Source organism: Chanos chanos, chromosome 9 (genome assembly GCF_902362185.1).
Source record: "Chanos chanos chromosome 9, fChaCha1.1, whole genome shotgun sequence".
Classification (NCBI taxonomy): domain Eukaryota; kingdom Metazoa; phylum Chordata; class Actinopteri; order Gonorynchiformes; family Chanidae; genus Chanos; species Chanos chanos.
This window is the reverse complement of record NC_044503.1, coordinates 26514135-26526979: the sequence shown is the minus strand read 5'-3', so window position 1 is coordinate 26526979 and position 12845 is coordinate 26514135. Positions and strand designations below refer to the sequence as shown.

Here is a 12845-nt window from a genome sequence, read left to right as displayed (position 1 = left end):
TTCACCAAAACATCACAATAAAAGTTTTTATTTGGCGACCGCAAAGGCATTACCCTCTGTCTTATCCCAAATAATACATTTTTTTCGGGAAAAAATAGATGTTGTGAAGATACAACACATGTTCAGCCACATTGCACGTACAATTCCTATTTAATAATGTACAGATAATTTTTTAAACAGAGAAAATGCTAATAACAAAGGTGTAGACGTCATACTCATCCAAAATACCAATAGCATAATTTCAAATGGCTTGGTCACCAAAGCAAAATATAGCGAGCCACAAATTTTCAAAAAAGAGCACACTACCTTCGGCATTGAGAAATGAACTTGTTACAGAAGTCATGAAATTTTGAATCAGATCTTTAGAATAATTGGTCCAAAAACCTTGATTCAAGATTAGCTAACCCAATGTCTTCTGCGCCCTGAGTTAAAATCTCAGTGAGGACGCAATTTTAAATTACAATTGGGGGCATAAAAAATAACAACATAAAGTGCGAGCGCAGAGAAATTAAACTGCATACTCGGGAAATGGCAAACATGCAAGTGCAGAATATGGCTAGGATAAGATTTCATTTGGTCACTGAAGCTGTCTTAATTTTACCGGTTATCTCAGATTTAATGGGCCCAGACTATCGAGTCACATGTTGATCCACATTCTCAGTATGAAAGCTTGACTCGCTGACACTGTTTGATCAAGTGCTGAGGATTAGGGTTAGCGTAGTAAGTGTTATGTATTGTAAACCAGGATAACTAAATCTGTAACCGAGTGGAGCCGCAGTTGACTGGAGATTATTATTTTGACAAGAATGGCTCGCGAGGCCACCATTTTGTTGAACTTCTTGTTTCTTGCTTCACACGATTTTCGAGAGGAAGGCTTTCCCGCATGTTAAGCCCAACTCGGCAGTAAAACAGCTACGGAAGGAATAAATGGAAGACAGCGAAAATCAATACAGCATCTTTCTTGAACTGCGGCAGCGGTTACAAAGTGGTCTTTTGATCATAAGGTAGATAAAGCACTTTAATTTTCAGTCTATGTGCTCCAACAACATGGGATGATGCTGAAACCCCTCTCTGCTCCATGCTCCAAGTGTCCCCTTAAAACGTAGTTTTAAATTCTTAAAAACTGGCTGAATAACTGTCTTTTCTGAGGAAGCTGACCTCGCAGAATGCGTTATTCGTTGGAGGCTGTTATGTCAGCCAGCACTGACGGTGTCAATTCGATATTAACTTTTTATTCGGATAGCGGGCACTCTTTGACCAACGCCCAACGAAGTTTACAGACCTGTCAGAGAGTTTCATGTTTACTCTTTTGCATCGATTTTTCTTCACCTGCAGTCCCATGCTCCTTGAAACATCTATTCATATAACCTCGACATGTTTTAACTGGCATTGCTATTGCAGGCACAGTAACTAACACCACCTGGCCGTTTGGTGGCGCTATAAGCCAGGGTTTCTTTCTTTTTTTTTTCTTTTTTTTTGTATGGGGGGGGAAGCAAGTTATACACTATTCTTAGACCTTCTCGCCTCCTGATCAATTCAATGTATGATGTAACCAGGGGAGGGTTTATTTACCATGCTTACACACTTAGATTATGGAGAATCTTTTCTCATAAAAAAAAAGAAACCTGAATGAGAGTAACAAACACTGAATAGATTATAACTGTCCCTCCCCAGATATTCACAAAATAAACACTATCTCAGAAATAGTATACAGTGTCAGTTATTACTCACAGTATTTGATTACAAGAATTATATTTTGCAATAAATATAAATCAGCATTCTAGACCCTAGAAATCCCATAATATTATTGTCATCTGCAATCAGAACCATTCAAAATAATGCTACATGATCGCTGTCCATCAGGTTGGATTCGTTCTGATTGGCCAGTGCAGTGTGTCATTTGACGAGGGGTTGAAGCATGTTCTGCTGTGTGTAATATCCTGTGGCAAAAATACAGCAAATAACTTTATGTATCAAAAGAGATTGGTCATTGGATTAGGGAGACTGGACCATGCACATAGAGCGTTAAGGACAGAACCACATGTTCTCTCTCCTCACATCTCTCACAAACTTTGACATCAGAAATCTAAAGTCGAACGTTAATGGACAGAAAGCCAAGCATTCACCTGTAGCGGTAATTACGGTTGGCTCTTTTTAGCGTGGTTGGATATTTTCTCTCTGAGGGGCTCTTGTCTAGGTTAAACGAACTTATTAAGTCTCTCGTTCAAAGCTTTGCCAGGAATGGACAGCTTGCAAGAGGTAAGACGAGGACATCTTTCTGGAAGGGCAGTGAAGAATCGGTCATTCGTTCTCTCTCCCTCTCTCTCTCGCTCTCTCTCTCTCTCTCTCTGTCTCTCTGTCTATCTCACTTGTCGAAGAAAAAGAGGATGGTCATTCCCTCTGGAGAGTGTTGAGAGGACTGAATGTTTACTGTGTGGCAGTAACAAAGCCACTGTATTAACGTGGGACTCTTTCTTCTCATTAACAAGCACTTGTTTGTAGAGTGTCTTTCTCTGGACATTTGGTGTGTGTGTGTGTGTGTGTGTTTGTGTGTGTGTGTCTGTCAGTCTCTGTGTGTTTGTTTTCTAGCCTGACAGAAGTGCCCCTTTTTTGACTGAGTGTGTTGCGGCCCAACTTGTCAAAGTCAAACACCTGTTCTCTGCTCGTGTGTCTTTTTTTGTCTCTCAGGAATGATGTTGCCAAAAGCTCAACCAATTTAAAAGTGTCTTTCAAAGATTCCGCCCTGGACATTCACACGCCCACGGGCACACGACATGTGGAGCTCCCCCGAGGGATCAGCCTGGCCGGGGGTTCCTGTCCGGAACCTTCCGGAACCGAAGAAGGAGACGGCCTGCACTTCAGACTGCGTCTGAGGGTCAACAAGCTGTCAGGTACACTTCACATCAGCACAAAGTTTGTTTTTGTTTTTTTTTTTCTCTCTTTACACACTCCTCCTGCAAGAGTCCGCTTATGAGGATAATTGAGGTCTCTCTGGAGAAAACTGTGCAAGAATCTTTCGGCATCATTAGATCATTAAACTCAGCTCTTTGTGGGAGAGAGCCAATTGATTCTCTTTTTTTTTTTTCGCCCTCTAAATTTGAATAATTCCCCACAACAGTGAACTCTGCAGATTAACCATGATTAATGGTGACTACACAATGTTCTGTTCACTTGAGCCAAGGGTTTGGGTGGCTTAAACACTTTGTTTGAGACAAACTAGATTTGGGAAGATGTTTCAGGCCTCGTATGCCACGCTAACCACTAGAGTCAGCCTCTTTTTTTTGATCGTTTAAATGTTATCATAATTGAATATGTTTTGAGTTTTGTTTCTCTGTGCACTTGCAAAGTACATGGTAAAAAAAAAAATATCCATGCGTTTACCATTTTTTGAGCACCTGTTTCATGGGAACGATTCCATCTTCCATCAAGCCGCGGTCGAGATGTCCAGAATGTTCCGCTAGTCACCGCAAGGACGGCTTTTTATACTAGACAAAATCCAATCAAAAACAGATTGATTGTTAGCTTCCATCCAAACACCTTTCATCATGCGATATTTATGGACTCTTTCAAGAGCACAAGGTTAACTTTTGTCCTTTATAACTTTGACTTGTTTTCTTCTTCTTCTTCTTCTTCTTCTTTTTTTTCCTGCGTGCTGCCAGACGCTCGGGGGAGCGTGTTTGAGAAGCTGCGAGCGACAGAGAGTTATTGCTTCCTCTGCCAAGCTTGTGGTAGCAGGGTGCTTATGGAGAGGTGAGACAGAAGTCGATTTCTTAGCAATCTGCTCCTCCTTTTTTTTTCTCCTGAGGAAAATTAAAAAAAAAAAAAAGGCACAATTTCTGACTCGGTCTTGGAACCGATTTTTCCACAGAAGTCTTTAAATAAATAAATAAACAAACAAAAATAGCCTAGACCATCACATTGTGCATTTTACAGTCAATAGAGCTTTTTTTTTGCCAGTATCTCTGGAATAGCTGGAATCACAGGGTGGAAGAGTGCCTAAACTGTAACAGAATGAGTCGGTAACGTAATTAGACCGAGATGGTTTAATGCTTCTTTGCAGGGCGTTCGGACGAGTGCTTCCTCTCCCTAACGGCAACTGGAACGCGCTGGTGGACGACTGGTGCTGTCACCCCGATCCTTTCGCTAACAGAAAGCTAATTCCCAGAGCGGATGACTGCTTGCTCGGGGATACTTACGTTTTGCTGAGCCGAGACAGAAACGCGGACGAGACCCTCTTTCAGGAAACGCGGGCCGAGGAACCTACGGACGGTGGTCGCGGTCGGGACGCGGCAGGAGAGGTAAAAGAGATCGTTATAGTGGCCGAATTCGCTTCTCGGTTGTTAAACACAACCTGCTTTCACCACCCCGGGGACCGTTTAGCTATTTAAGCTGACAGAATACACAGAGAAAACCAAGAATATTACCAAGTCCTGCTCTAAGTCATTTTTAAACAGACCCTCCAGAGGCTCATCGCATGAAGTATCCAACTCGGGAATTATCAGGCCTGTCTCCATAGCCCCAGGCCTGGAGTCAGCAAGAGACGGACTTTAAATGGAAACTCGAGGAGGAGGAGGAGGAATGACCTTCCCATTTGTCATAAAAGTCTCAAGCAGCCTGAATTATGAGATGAAAAATGTCACGACTTGAAAAAGGATTTATTTTCACCTCTTACTCTTTGTTTTGTGAGTTGGCTGTGAGTGAGTGAGTGAGAGAGAGAGAGAGAGAAAAGACAGAAATCAGATTTGTCGCGCTTCCCCAACCGTTTGCTTATTTCCTTGTTGTTTTCGTGGTTATTGATTTCCATTTCGTGCTATGTAAACTTGGCATTGTTTATTTATTTTTGCTCTTGTCTGTTTTGGCCTTATGTCTGTATCCACAGCACAAACCGAGGCGGAAGGCTGTAGCAGTCGGATGTAAAAGCTGCGGTTCGTCGTTGGGGGAGGTGGTAACAGATGGTACAACTGCAGTCACACCCATGTCAACCAAACACAGTAACCTCTAACTTAACACACGCATGCTCAGCGTCCTGCGTTGGTCGTATCTTTGTTTCGCATCAACAAGCAGTTTGCATCGCATTCAAATACTCTGAACCAAGACATTTGGTCTTTTTTTCAAACAGCTTGTTTGGTTATCTCATGCACCAGTCAAATGTCTTTTATGAACATCTGTGTACACAGGAAATGTAAGTGTGTATAGTATGGAAAAGACTATGAATTACATCTGTTAATATCAGAGTCGACAATCTCACATTGCTTTTTAATCTGGTGTTAATCTAATCTGTCTGCAAAAACATTACGTAGTAAACCATAAACTTTCTCACAACTGTGTGTGTGTGTGTGTGTGTATTTACAGAGGTTCTGAAGCTGTACATAACAGAAGTGGTAGTGAAACAGAATGATGAAAGAGATGGTGATGTGACAGAAGAGAGGTTTGTACATTTTTCCTCTCTGAAATCCAACATTTACAGTTTAGTAAAGGCGAGAATATTCTCGGCATCTGTTTCACAAGAAAATCTTCAAATGACATTTCTGTGAGAATTGTTTTTAGTGTAGCTAAAAACAGCCAGTCAGAAGAGCAGGTTACTTTCAGATGTGTTATGAGTGTTTTCAGTAAACAGGATTTTCTGCCAAAATAATTGTAAAACAAAGAAAAAATTAGAAAGGTTGTGATGAAATGACTTTTGCCTCAAATGATAAATGCATATCTAGGCAGTCAGACACTGATAGGACAAAGTAATTTTCTTTGTGGACGTCGAACACATTACGGAACAGTGTGGGTTTTTTTTTTTTTTTGCTGGCCTAAGGGTAAGCACAGCAATATTTTTTTTTTTTTATGAAGCATAAACAATGTTAAACAACAACAGTGTGATTTTGTTGGGATTAATGGCTTCCTGATGGAACGTTCTAGAAATTCTTTATGTCCTTTATTGTGGTCACTGGAAATAAATTGCAGAATTATTTCATAGACCTAAAAAAAAAAACCCCAACAACAACAACAACAACAACAAAACTAGGTTCTAGATTAGAGGTGCCCAAACCCAGTCATACAAATTCTCTGCTGTTTTTTTTTTTGTTGTTTTTTTTTCATGTGAGCCAATCATTCTGTTCTCACAGACGGCCAAAGATTAAATAGACCTGTCTGGGTTTTTTTAATTGAGAGGTGCGAGCTAAAGGCAGCAGGACTTTTGACCCTCCAGGATTTGACCTTGGCAGACCTCCTTTGGACTGATTATTTTCTTTTCTCTGAAACAGACTACGGTTTCTAGAACATACTCTCGGTGCCAGACTAGTCAAACTGTCATCCGCCCAGAGCGTCTTCCGCTTCTCCATCCAGACTCCGGCAAGCAAAGCTCACATCTTGGTACGCAACCCCCCCCCCCCCCCAAATAAAATCACTTTTTCGACGCCTTAGGTTAGCGTATGATTCATCAGATAATCCCATTAAACGTTTATAGGTGGTACATGACTTCATTTTACTTGACTGTCTTTTTTTTTGTTTTTTCCCCTCATTACCAGCTCTGGCTCCTGAACGCAGACACCTTGGTCGCCTGGTTCTCGGACAAATCCGTCAACGGCGATGCCCCGGTCTCTACGTCTGACAGCCCTGCTACCGAACGTCAGTCTTGCCTGGCTCATGGCGCAGTCAAAGTCCTTTACCTCTCATGCACTCCCAGCAAACACCAAGAGTAAGTCATCAATCCCCCCCCCCCCCCCCCCCCCGTCTCTGCTATTTCTCATCCGTCTCCTTCACTGTAATCTCTTCGCCCTTTTCCAGACCACCGCCCCAACACTGACAGCCAGAACGACTTTTGATTAAATCTTTTATGCCAATAGACCGCCAGCCCCCTTCTTATTCAACTTGCATGTAAAAAGGTCGCTTAAAAGGAACAAGAAAAAAAAAAAACGGTCTCCTTGATAATTCTGTTCTTTTCTTCGCTCAAAAACGTAATGTGAAAGTACGTCTAAATGAATGACCTGGACAGACAGAGTTTGAATTCTAAACTTTAAAGCCTGTTCGTATGTCCCTGCCTTCATTTGGCAGTAATCCAAGCTGTGTAGTTTGGTTGGAATCTGTAATGCAGCGTGTTTATACAAACGCCGGCATGTTCCGAAAGGGCACGGGAGGACGTATGCTTATGCCCACTCATACACACCAGAGTACCTGCTCAGACAGGCTACATCTGCGTGATACGCTCTCCTGGTTCTGAGTCAAAGACATAAAAGTGTTTCACAGAGAACTGGTGGGTGTACTTTTTTTTTTTTTTTTGCATTGTGTCTGACACGCGAGAGAGAGATGTCACGACTCTCACTCTCTCTCTCTCTCTCCCCCCCCCCCCTTTCAAATGTGCATCATTTCTGAGCACTTTTCTACGTGCCTCCAAGTGCTTGATAGGTTCTCTCTCTCTCTCTCTCTTTCCCCCCCCTCTTTCTCTCTCTCTCTCTCTCTCTCTCTCTCTCCCTCTGTCTCCCATTGACAGAATCGCTGTAATTATACAAACTGCTGTCGACGGGAGGGGCTTCAATCTGTTTCTGGGATGAAACCACACGGCTCTTTGCCTGTTATCTGAGAGCTCTGTGTGCTCTTAACCCTTTTCCTACCGATCCAAAAACTACTGAATGTTTCAAAGCTCATCAGTTATCAGAAAGTGCTGTTAGGATAATGGTTAAAAATTCAGACTTCAGAAACCGACTGTGGTAACACTTCACGTGATATTAGGATGCAGTATCATGCATTAGGAAGAAGCATCATGCTCTGTGTGTGTGTGTGTGTGTGTGTGTGTGTTAATGCTTTGTGTGACAGCAGTGTGTAGAGCCTTCCTCTCTTGACGCGGCTGTTGGTAACGTGTATCTGCGCTGCATTCATCATGCCTGTCTGTGGAGACATCTGTCGAATGGAGTACTTGCTTCAGTGTTTATGAGGGTTTTAAGAGGGACGACACTCCATTCCACGTCGAGATGTTTGTGGTCAGGATGACTAACGTGCTAAATGAGGTGTCCACACTAAGCTGTGTTAAGTCCATTTGCAGCTAGTATCCTGTTCCATAAAAAAAGAGAAAAAAAAACCTCTTTGAGAGCAGATCTAAATGCATTTTTTTGTGCAGAATTGCAGCACAGATGGTTAAATGTCAGGGAAATGTCCTGAATATATCATCGACATTGTGTGTGTGTGTGTGTGTGTGTGTGGCAGTTTATCAATCTCTCTGCATCTCTCTCCTCTCTCAGGCTCTGGGTGTCCGTCTCTCTCTTTCTCTGACGCACTCTCTCATTCTCGGTTTAAACGACCGCTGTGAGATGATTAAACCTGTAATATCTCAAGCTGCCTGATAAATAACGTTTGTGCCTCGTTGTTATTTAGACTCATCCCTCCTCTCTCTCTCTCTCTCTCTCTCTCTCTCTCTCTCTCTCTCTCTCCCCCTCTCTTTCTCTCTCTCTCTCTCTCTCTCTGGCTCTCTCTCTCTCTCTCTCTCTCTCTCTCTCTCTCTCTGTCTCTCTCTCTTTCTCTCTCTCATTCAGTATTATAGATGCTTGGGAGAAGGACATTGGCGTTCATCCGTTGACCCTTCCCCTGTCCACCTGTGAGGAGGTGTTGAGGTTGTTAAGGGCCAGTACCTCCTGCCTACCTGCGTCACTCCGATCCATGAACTCTTACCAGGTCAGACCCTCATCCTTCATCAGCAGAGATAATGCAGATGAAACCATCCCAGCAAGGCCTCTTTTCTTTAGCCCTGGTGTTTTTGCCAGCAAAACAGCTGCCGCCATTCGAACGCAATACGCTCGAGTTTGGTTGATAATGGTGGACCCGACTGGTACGAAAGACGTTAAAATATTATGAGTAGAGTTCGTAGAATGGTCGCTTTTTCTTCTTTTTCTTTTTTTTTTTTTTTTGGAGATCCTCTGGAGAACTACAGGGTGTTAACTTCCCACCGCTGGAGGGAGAGAGTAATTACCAACCACCAGCTAAGACGAGTTTTTTTTTTCCTTCCCCCCCATCTGTCATCGCTACCACCCAAGAACAAGCTGGTTGTTTCAGCAAAAAAAAGCAGTAGATCAGCCTTCTACTTGACTTTTAAAAACACCACAAACCTTGTGAGGGATCTCACATGCCTTGAAGGAGACTGGGATGCGTTTTGAGCTGGTTTTCTCATCGCCCCCTTAAAGAGGCTCTGTGAACGAAAGCCTTTGATTAAAAAAACAAAAACGCTCACCATCGTTTCTTTTCTTTTTCGCACATTCAGGCGCATTCCTAATTAACGCCCTCATCCGCACTCTTTTTTTTTTTTTTTTTGCGCTTTTTCTTTCCAGTCGTGTGCGAGAACACCTCTGGGCCTTGTGCTGTGACCTAAGCTCCCTGAGACAGGAACCATATTCTCTTTTTGTCTGTCGGGAAGTTTCTCCTTTATTTTATATTGTTTTACATTTTGGTCTTAGATAAGGGGAGGAGATAGACTAGGGCGTAAGAAAATAAAAAGATTAAAGAAGGGTTTTTTTTTTTCTTTTTTGGAGGCTTTTCAGCTGACAGCATTATGAAGGAGCTGGAGAACTAATTAGGTGACAACATTGGACTTCTTTACTGAAGCCAGTAAGTTTTATGACCAAGCGTTCGTGTGTGTGTGTGTGTGTGTGTGTGAATGTCAGTCATAAAATGAGAGCAGCGCGTTTTATATACGACCAGAATGACTTTGGAGAAAGATGGTGATCAAAGCGGTGCTGAAGTGTTTAAGTACTTGAACGCAGCCCGTGTGTTTGAGGACTGCAGCGGACGGCGTCAGGCACAGAGCCAAGGTAATAAGACGATGAAGTCAGATTCATTTACGGGAGACGGGCTAAGTCGTCCTCTCCTATCTGCAAACTTCACACACACCGGGTCTGGAGTGTCTGTGCTGAGTGTGTGAGAGTCACGTGGTCTTGTCGGTTAACATAAGGAGGTGTTATGTCCAATCTGACTGGATATGAGAGAGAACTCTCCTTGTGTGTGTGTGTGTGTGTTTGTTTGTTTGTCCATATCCCTGTGCATTACACAGAGGGTGTCGTGTGTCTAGCTAGTAATATCAGTCCACCAAAAAACTGAAACTCGAGACTTCTGGTGATATATATTAGTAAAGCGTTATGATACACAGAGCTAGTGCTGTTTAGCTGAATTTGGCTCAGGTTTGAACACTGCAGCTCTCTGCCCCGTGTACTGTTATTATTATTCATACGTACAAGGACAATAACGTAGCATCTTGAAGCTCTGCTCTCTCTCATAGCTAGTGTAATGCATCATATTGAATTGTTCTGTGGCAAGAACAAAATATGAAAAACTGACAACATACCTTTTGTCTGAAAGTTATAATATGCTAGTGGGTGGGTGGAGGAGGGGTGGGGGGGCTGAAATATGTTGGTGTAAGATTATGAGTAAAAATCACGGAGAGGAATGATGGATGAAAAGGAACAGAATTATGCTTTGAAAAATAAAGGAGTCTAACATAAGTTATCGCGGTTGGCAGCGTGCAGTAGTCAAAACGCAGAAAGAGGGATGTTATGATAACTCAGCGTACCTAAAATTAAAGCTAACAATCAGATTTCACAAAGATGAGTAAGAGTTTGTCAGATAGCCGACTCCGACGGCTCTAATGCATCATCATAAAGTGCATCAAAAGGTTTTCTTTTGTTTAATCTGTCTGTGGATATCAGTCTCTCTTGGAAACTGATAAACCTTTTTTTTTTTTTTTAAAATACATTTTTCAACCCGTGTTGAAAGCTTAAGAGAACTCCCAAAATTTGCCTCACATTTTCTTTCGCATTGTCCTGACGTCTGGGTTTAAAGTATTCTAAATAAATCGAAATGGTCCTCCGATTACACAGGTTCGCTTTCCTTTCAACAACTTCACATGGTGGTCCTTCATTCTCTGAACCCATGCGTTTCTAAGGAACCCACCCTTCTTCTTCTTCTTCTTCTTCTTCTTCTGCTGCTTTTTTTTTTTTTTTTTTTTTTTTTATCGGCTCTGGAATATTCTCCGCCCTCATGCTGTATACACAACCACTGACGGTTTCCCTCTGAAGTGGAAAATAACATTCGGCAGTCGCCTCGGCCAAGTTTCGAGAGCTCAGATAAGGAGAGGCCAAAACGAGATCATCAAAGGGCCTGGATACGCCTGAGGAATGCCCAGTGCTCAGAGGGGGCAGCCCAGCACCTCCCACGTGGTTTCTTTTGGATGTTCGTCTTATTAAGCAACACTGTACCTCGGTGCCTGAGAGAGCAGTCCTGTACCGGATAAAGTGGCCCTACTCCTTTAGGGAAACGATGATAGTTAAATTATATTTTGTAGGTTAGAGGGATAGGTTATTTTGTTCTGTCTTTGCAGATCTTTTATTCAAGTCTGCCCCATGAGCACTTCCCGTCCCCCGATGTGAAATAACATTTTTGTATTTCATCATTGGAGCTCTTGGCTCAGGACATCAACTGATTATGACTAGTTACAGACACGATTAGTTGAACCAGATGTGCTGGAGTCAGGGCCAGAACAAAACCGTTTGTTACTATGGAAATATTGAACGATATATCATTTATCAGAGACCAGAATCATCACCACATTGTAGATGAAGTGTGCGTATGTGTGTTTTCGTAATAACTTAAGAATGCTTTGGAACCAATATCATGCAGATTAAATTTGTTTTCTCTGATAGCAGAACTATGTTGTATGTCACTAGTCCTCAGACGGTCAAGAGTGTAGTGGTGTTTAGCATTGGAGCTAGTCTATGTATATTTGATGTGGTACCTAACTTGGCGATAGGCCCACCATACTCATGCTTGTGGTTGAGACGGAATGTCCTGAAATGTTCTGAAATGTTCTGTGTGGCGAAATGACAGAGTTAATACCATTTTTACTACATATACACCGCATTGAAGCATGTTTATCTGGCAAATGCATCTTGAAATTGTTCTCTTTGTGTTCAATTTTACCACTGTTAACATTTTGCAATGAAACAGATGAATTTGGGATGAAGTTTTGAGTTGGATATTTTCTCTGGCTTTTTTCCTCAGTAATTCCACAACTTCCCGAGCTTTAGTACCTCATGGAAAAATATTTTGGATGTGATCATAGTGGGGGTTTTTTTTCTTCTTTTTTTGGACCGCTGGTCGGAGAGGCAGTGGGGGAAAAAATACTATGCTAATTTATTCTGTACCGAATTCTATTACGATACAATATTCTATTACAATATGCATAGATCTGTGGTCTTATACTTTGTAATGGGCTGTGTGATTATCATCGTCTGAAACGTTTCCTTGAGCCAAAAACTGCTTTCATCCGTCATCCACGGTGCAAGTCACATGAATGTGCAAAAGTTCAGTGACCGTGCCTGTCCTGTTTTGCAAACACTTCTGCCATAGCCAGGATCTTCAGGGTCTCCTTAGCGTTTAATTATTTATTTTGGGGGTTTGGATATATTTTGAAGACTTTAAGACTGCTGCTTTTCGCTTTTTTTTTTTCTTTTTTTCCCCCCCCGAATTCCTGCTCTGAGTATTTTTTTTTTTCCCTTTAGTCGAAAGCCTCACACACCTGATTCAACAAAGGAACTAGTTATCAGTGAGAAGAATAGAAATACATTGTGTGTGTGGTTCCCTAACCTAGAAAAGAATGCTCTTACATAACATTACACATAAAATGACTGGCCTCATAAACGACTCTGTATTTGACAGAAGAATTGTAAGATGTTTTAACTATACAGTTTTTCTACCGCTATTCTTAATTTCGTCTCCCTGATGCTTCCTAGGTGGCGTACCTGAGACTATGAAGTCATAGACTACAGTGAGAAGACATCTCTGGTTTTAGAGATGTCCAGCCCGTCCACCAGGACCAAGGA

General features: G+C 42.1%; 1 protein-coding gene across 1 annotated transcript; it reads left to right on the top strand.

The window, feature by feature from the left end:
• Positions 1–927: 927 nt before the first annotated feature.
• On the top strand, positions 928–12810 carry ube3d (ubiquitin protein ligase E3D). Its single transcript, XM_030784946.1, has 10 exons — positions 928–1004; positions 2689–2891; positions 3660–3750; positions 4061–4298; positions 4880–4955; positions 5353–5428; positions 6252–6360; positions 6516–6685; positions 8514–8652; positions 12756–12810. The coding sequence occupies exons 1-10, from the start codon at positions 928–930 to the stop codon at positions 12774–12776; spliced, it is 1200 nt and encodes a 399-aa protein (XP_030640806.1). The 3' UTR covers positions 12777–12810.
• Positions 12811–12845: the final 35 nt, after the last annotated feature.

What these genes read in the sequence shown, in the direction of transcription:
- ube3d (XM_030784946.1), top strand. Translation starts at nt 928, where the DNA reads ATGGAAGACAGCGAAAATCAATACAGCATCTTTCTTGAACTGCGGCAG. An exon ending in GTCGGGACGCGGCAGGAGAG is followed by an intron (nt 4,299 to 4,879) that starts GTAAAAGAGATC and finishes CTGTATCCACAG; the next exon opens with CACAAACCGAGGCGGAAGGC. An exon ending in GGGGGAGGTGGTAACAGATG is followed by an intron (nt 4,956 to 5,352) that starts GTACAACTGCAG and finishes GTGTATTTACAG; the next exon opens with AGGTTCTGAAGCTGTACATA.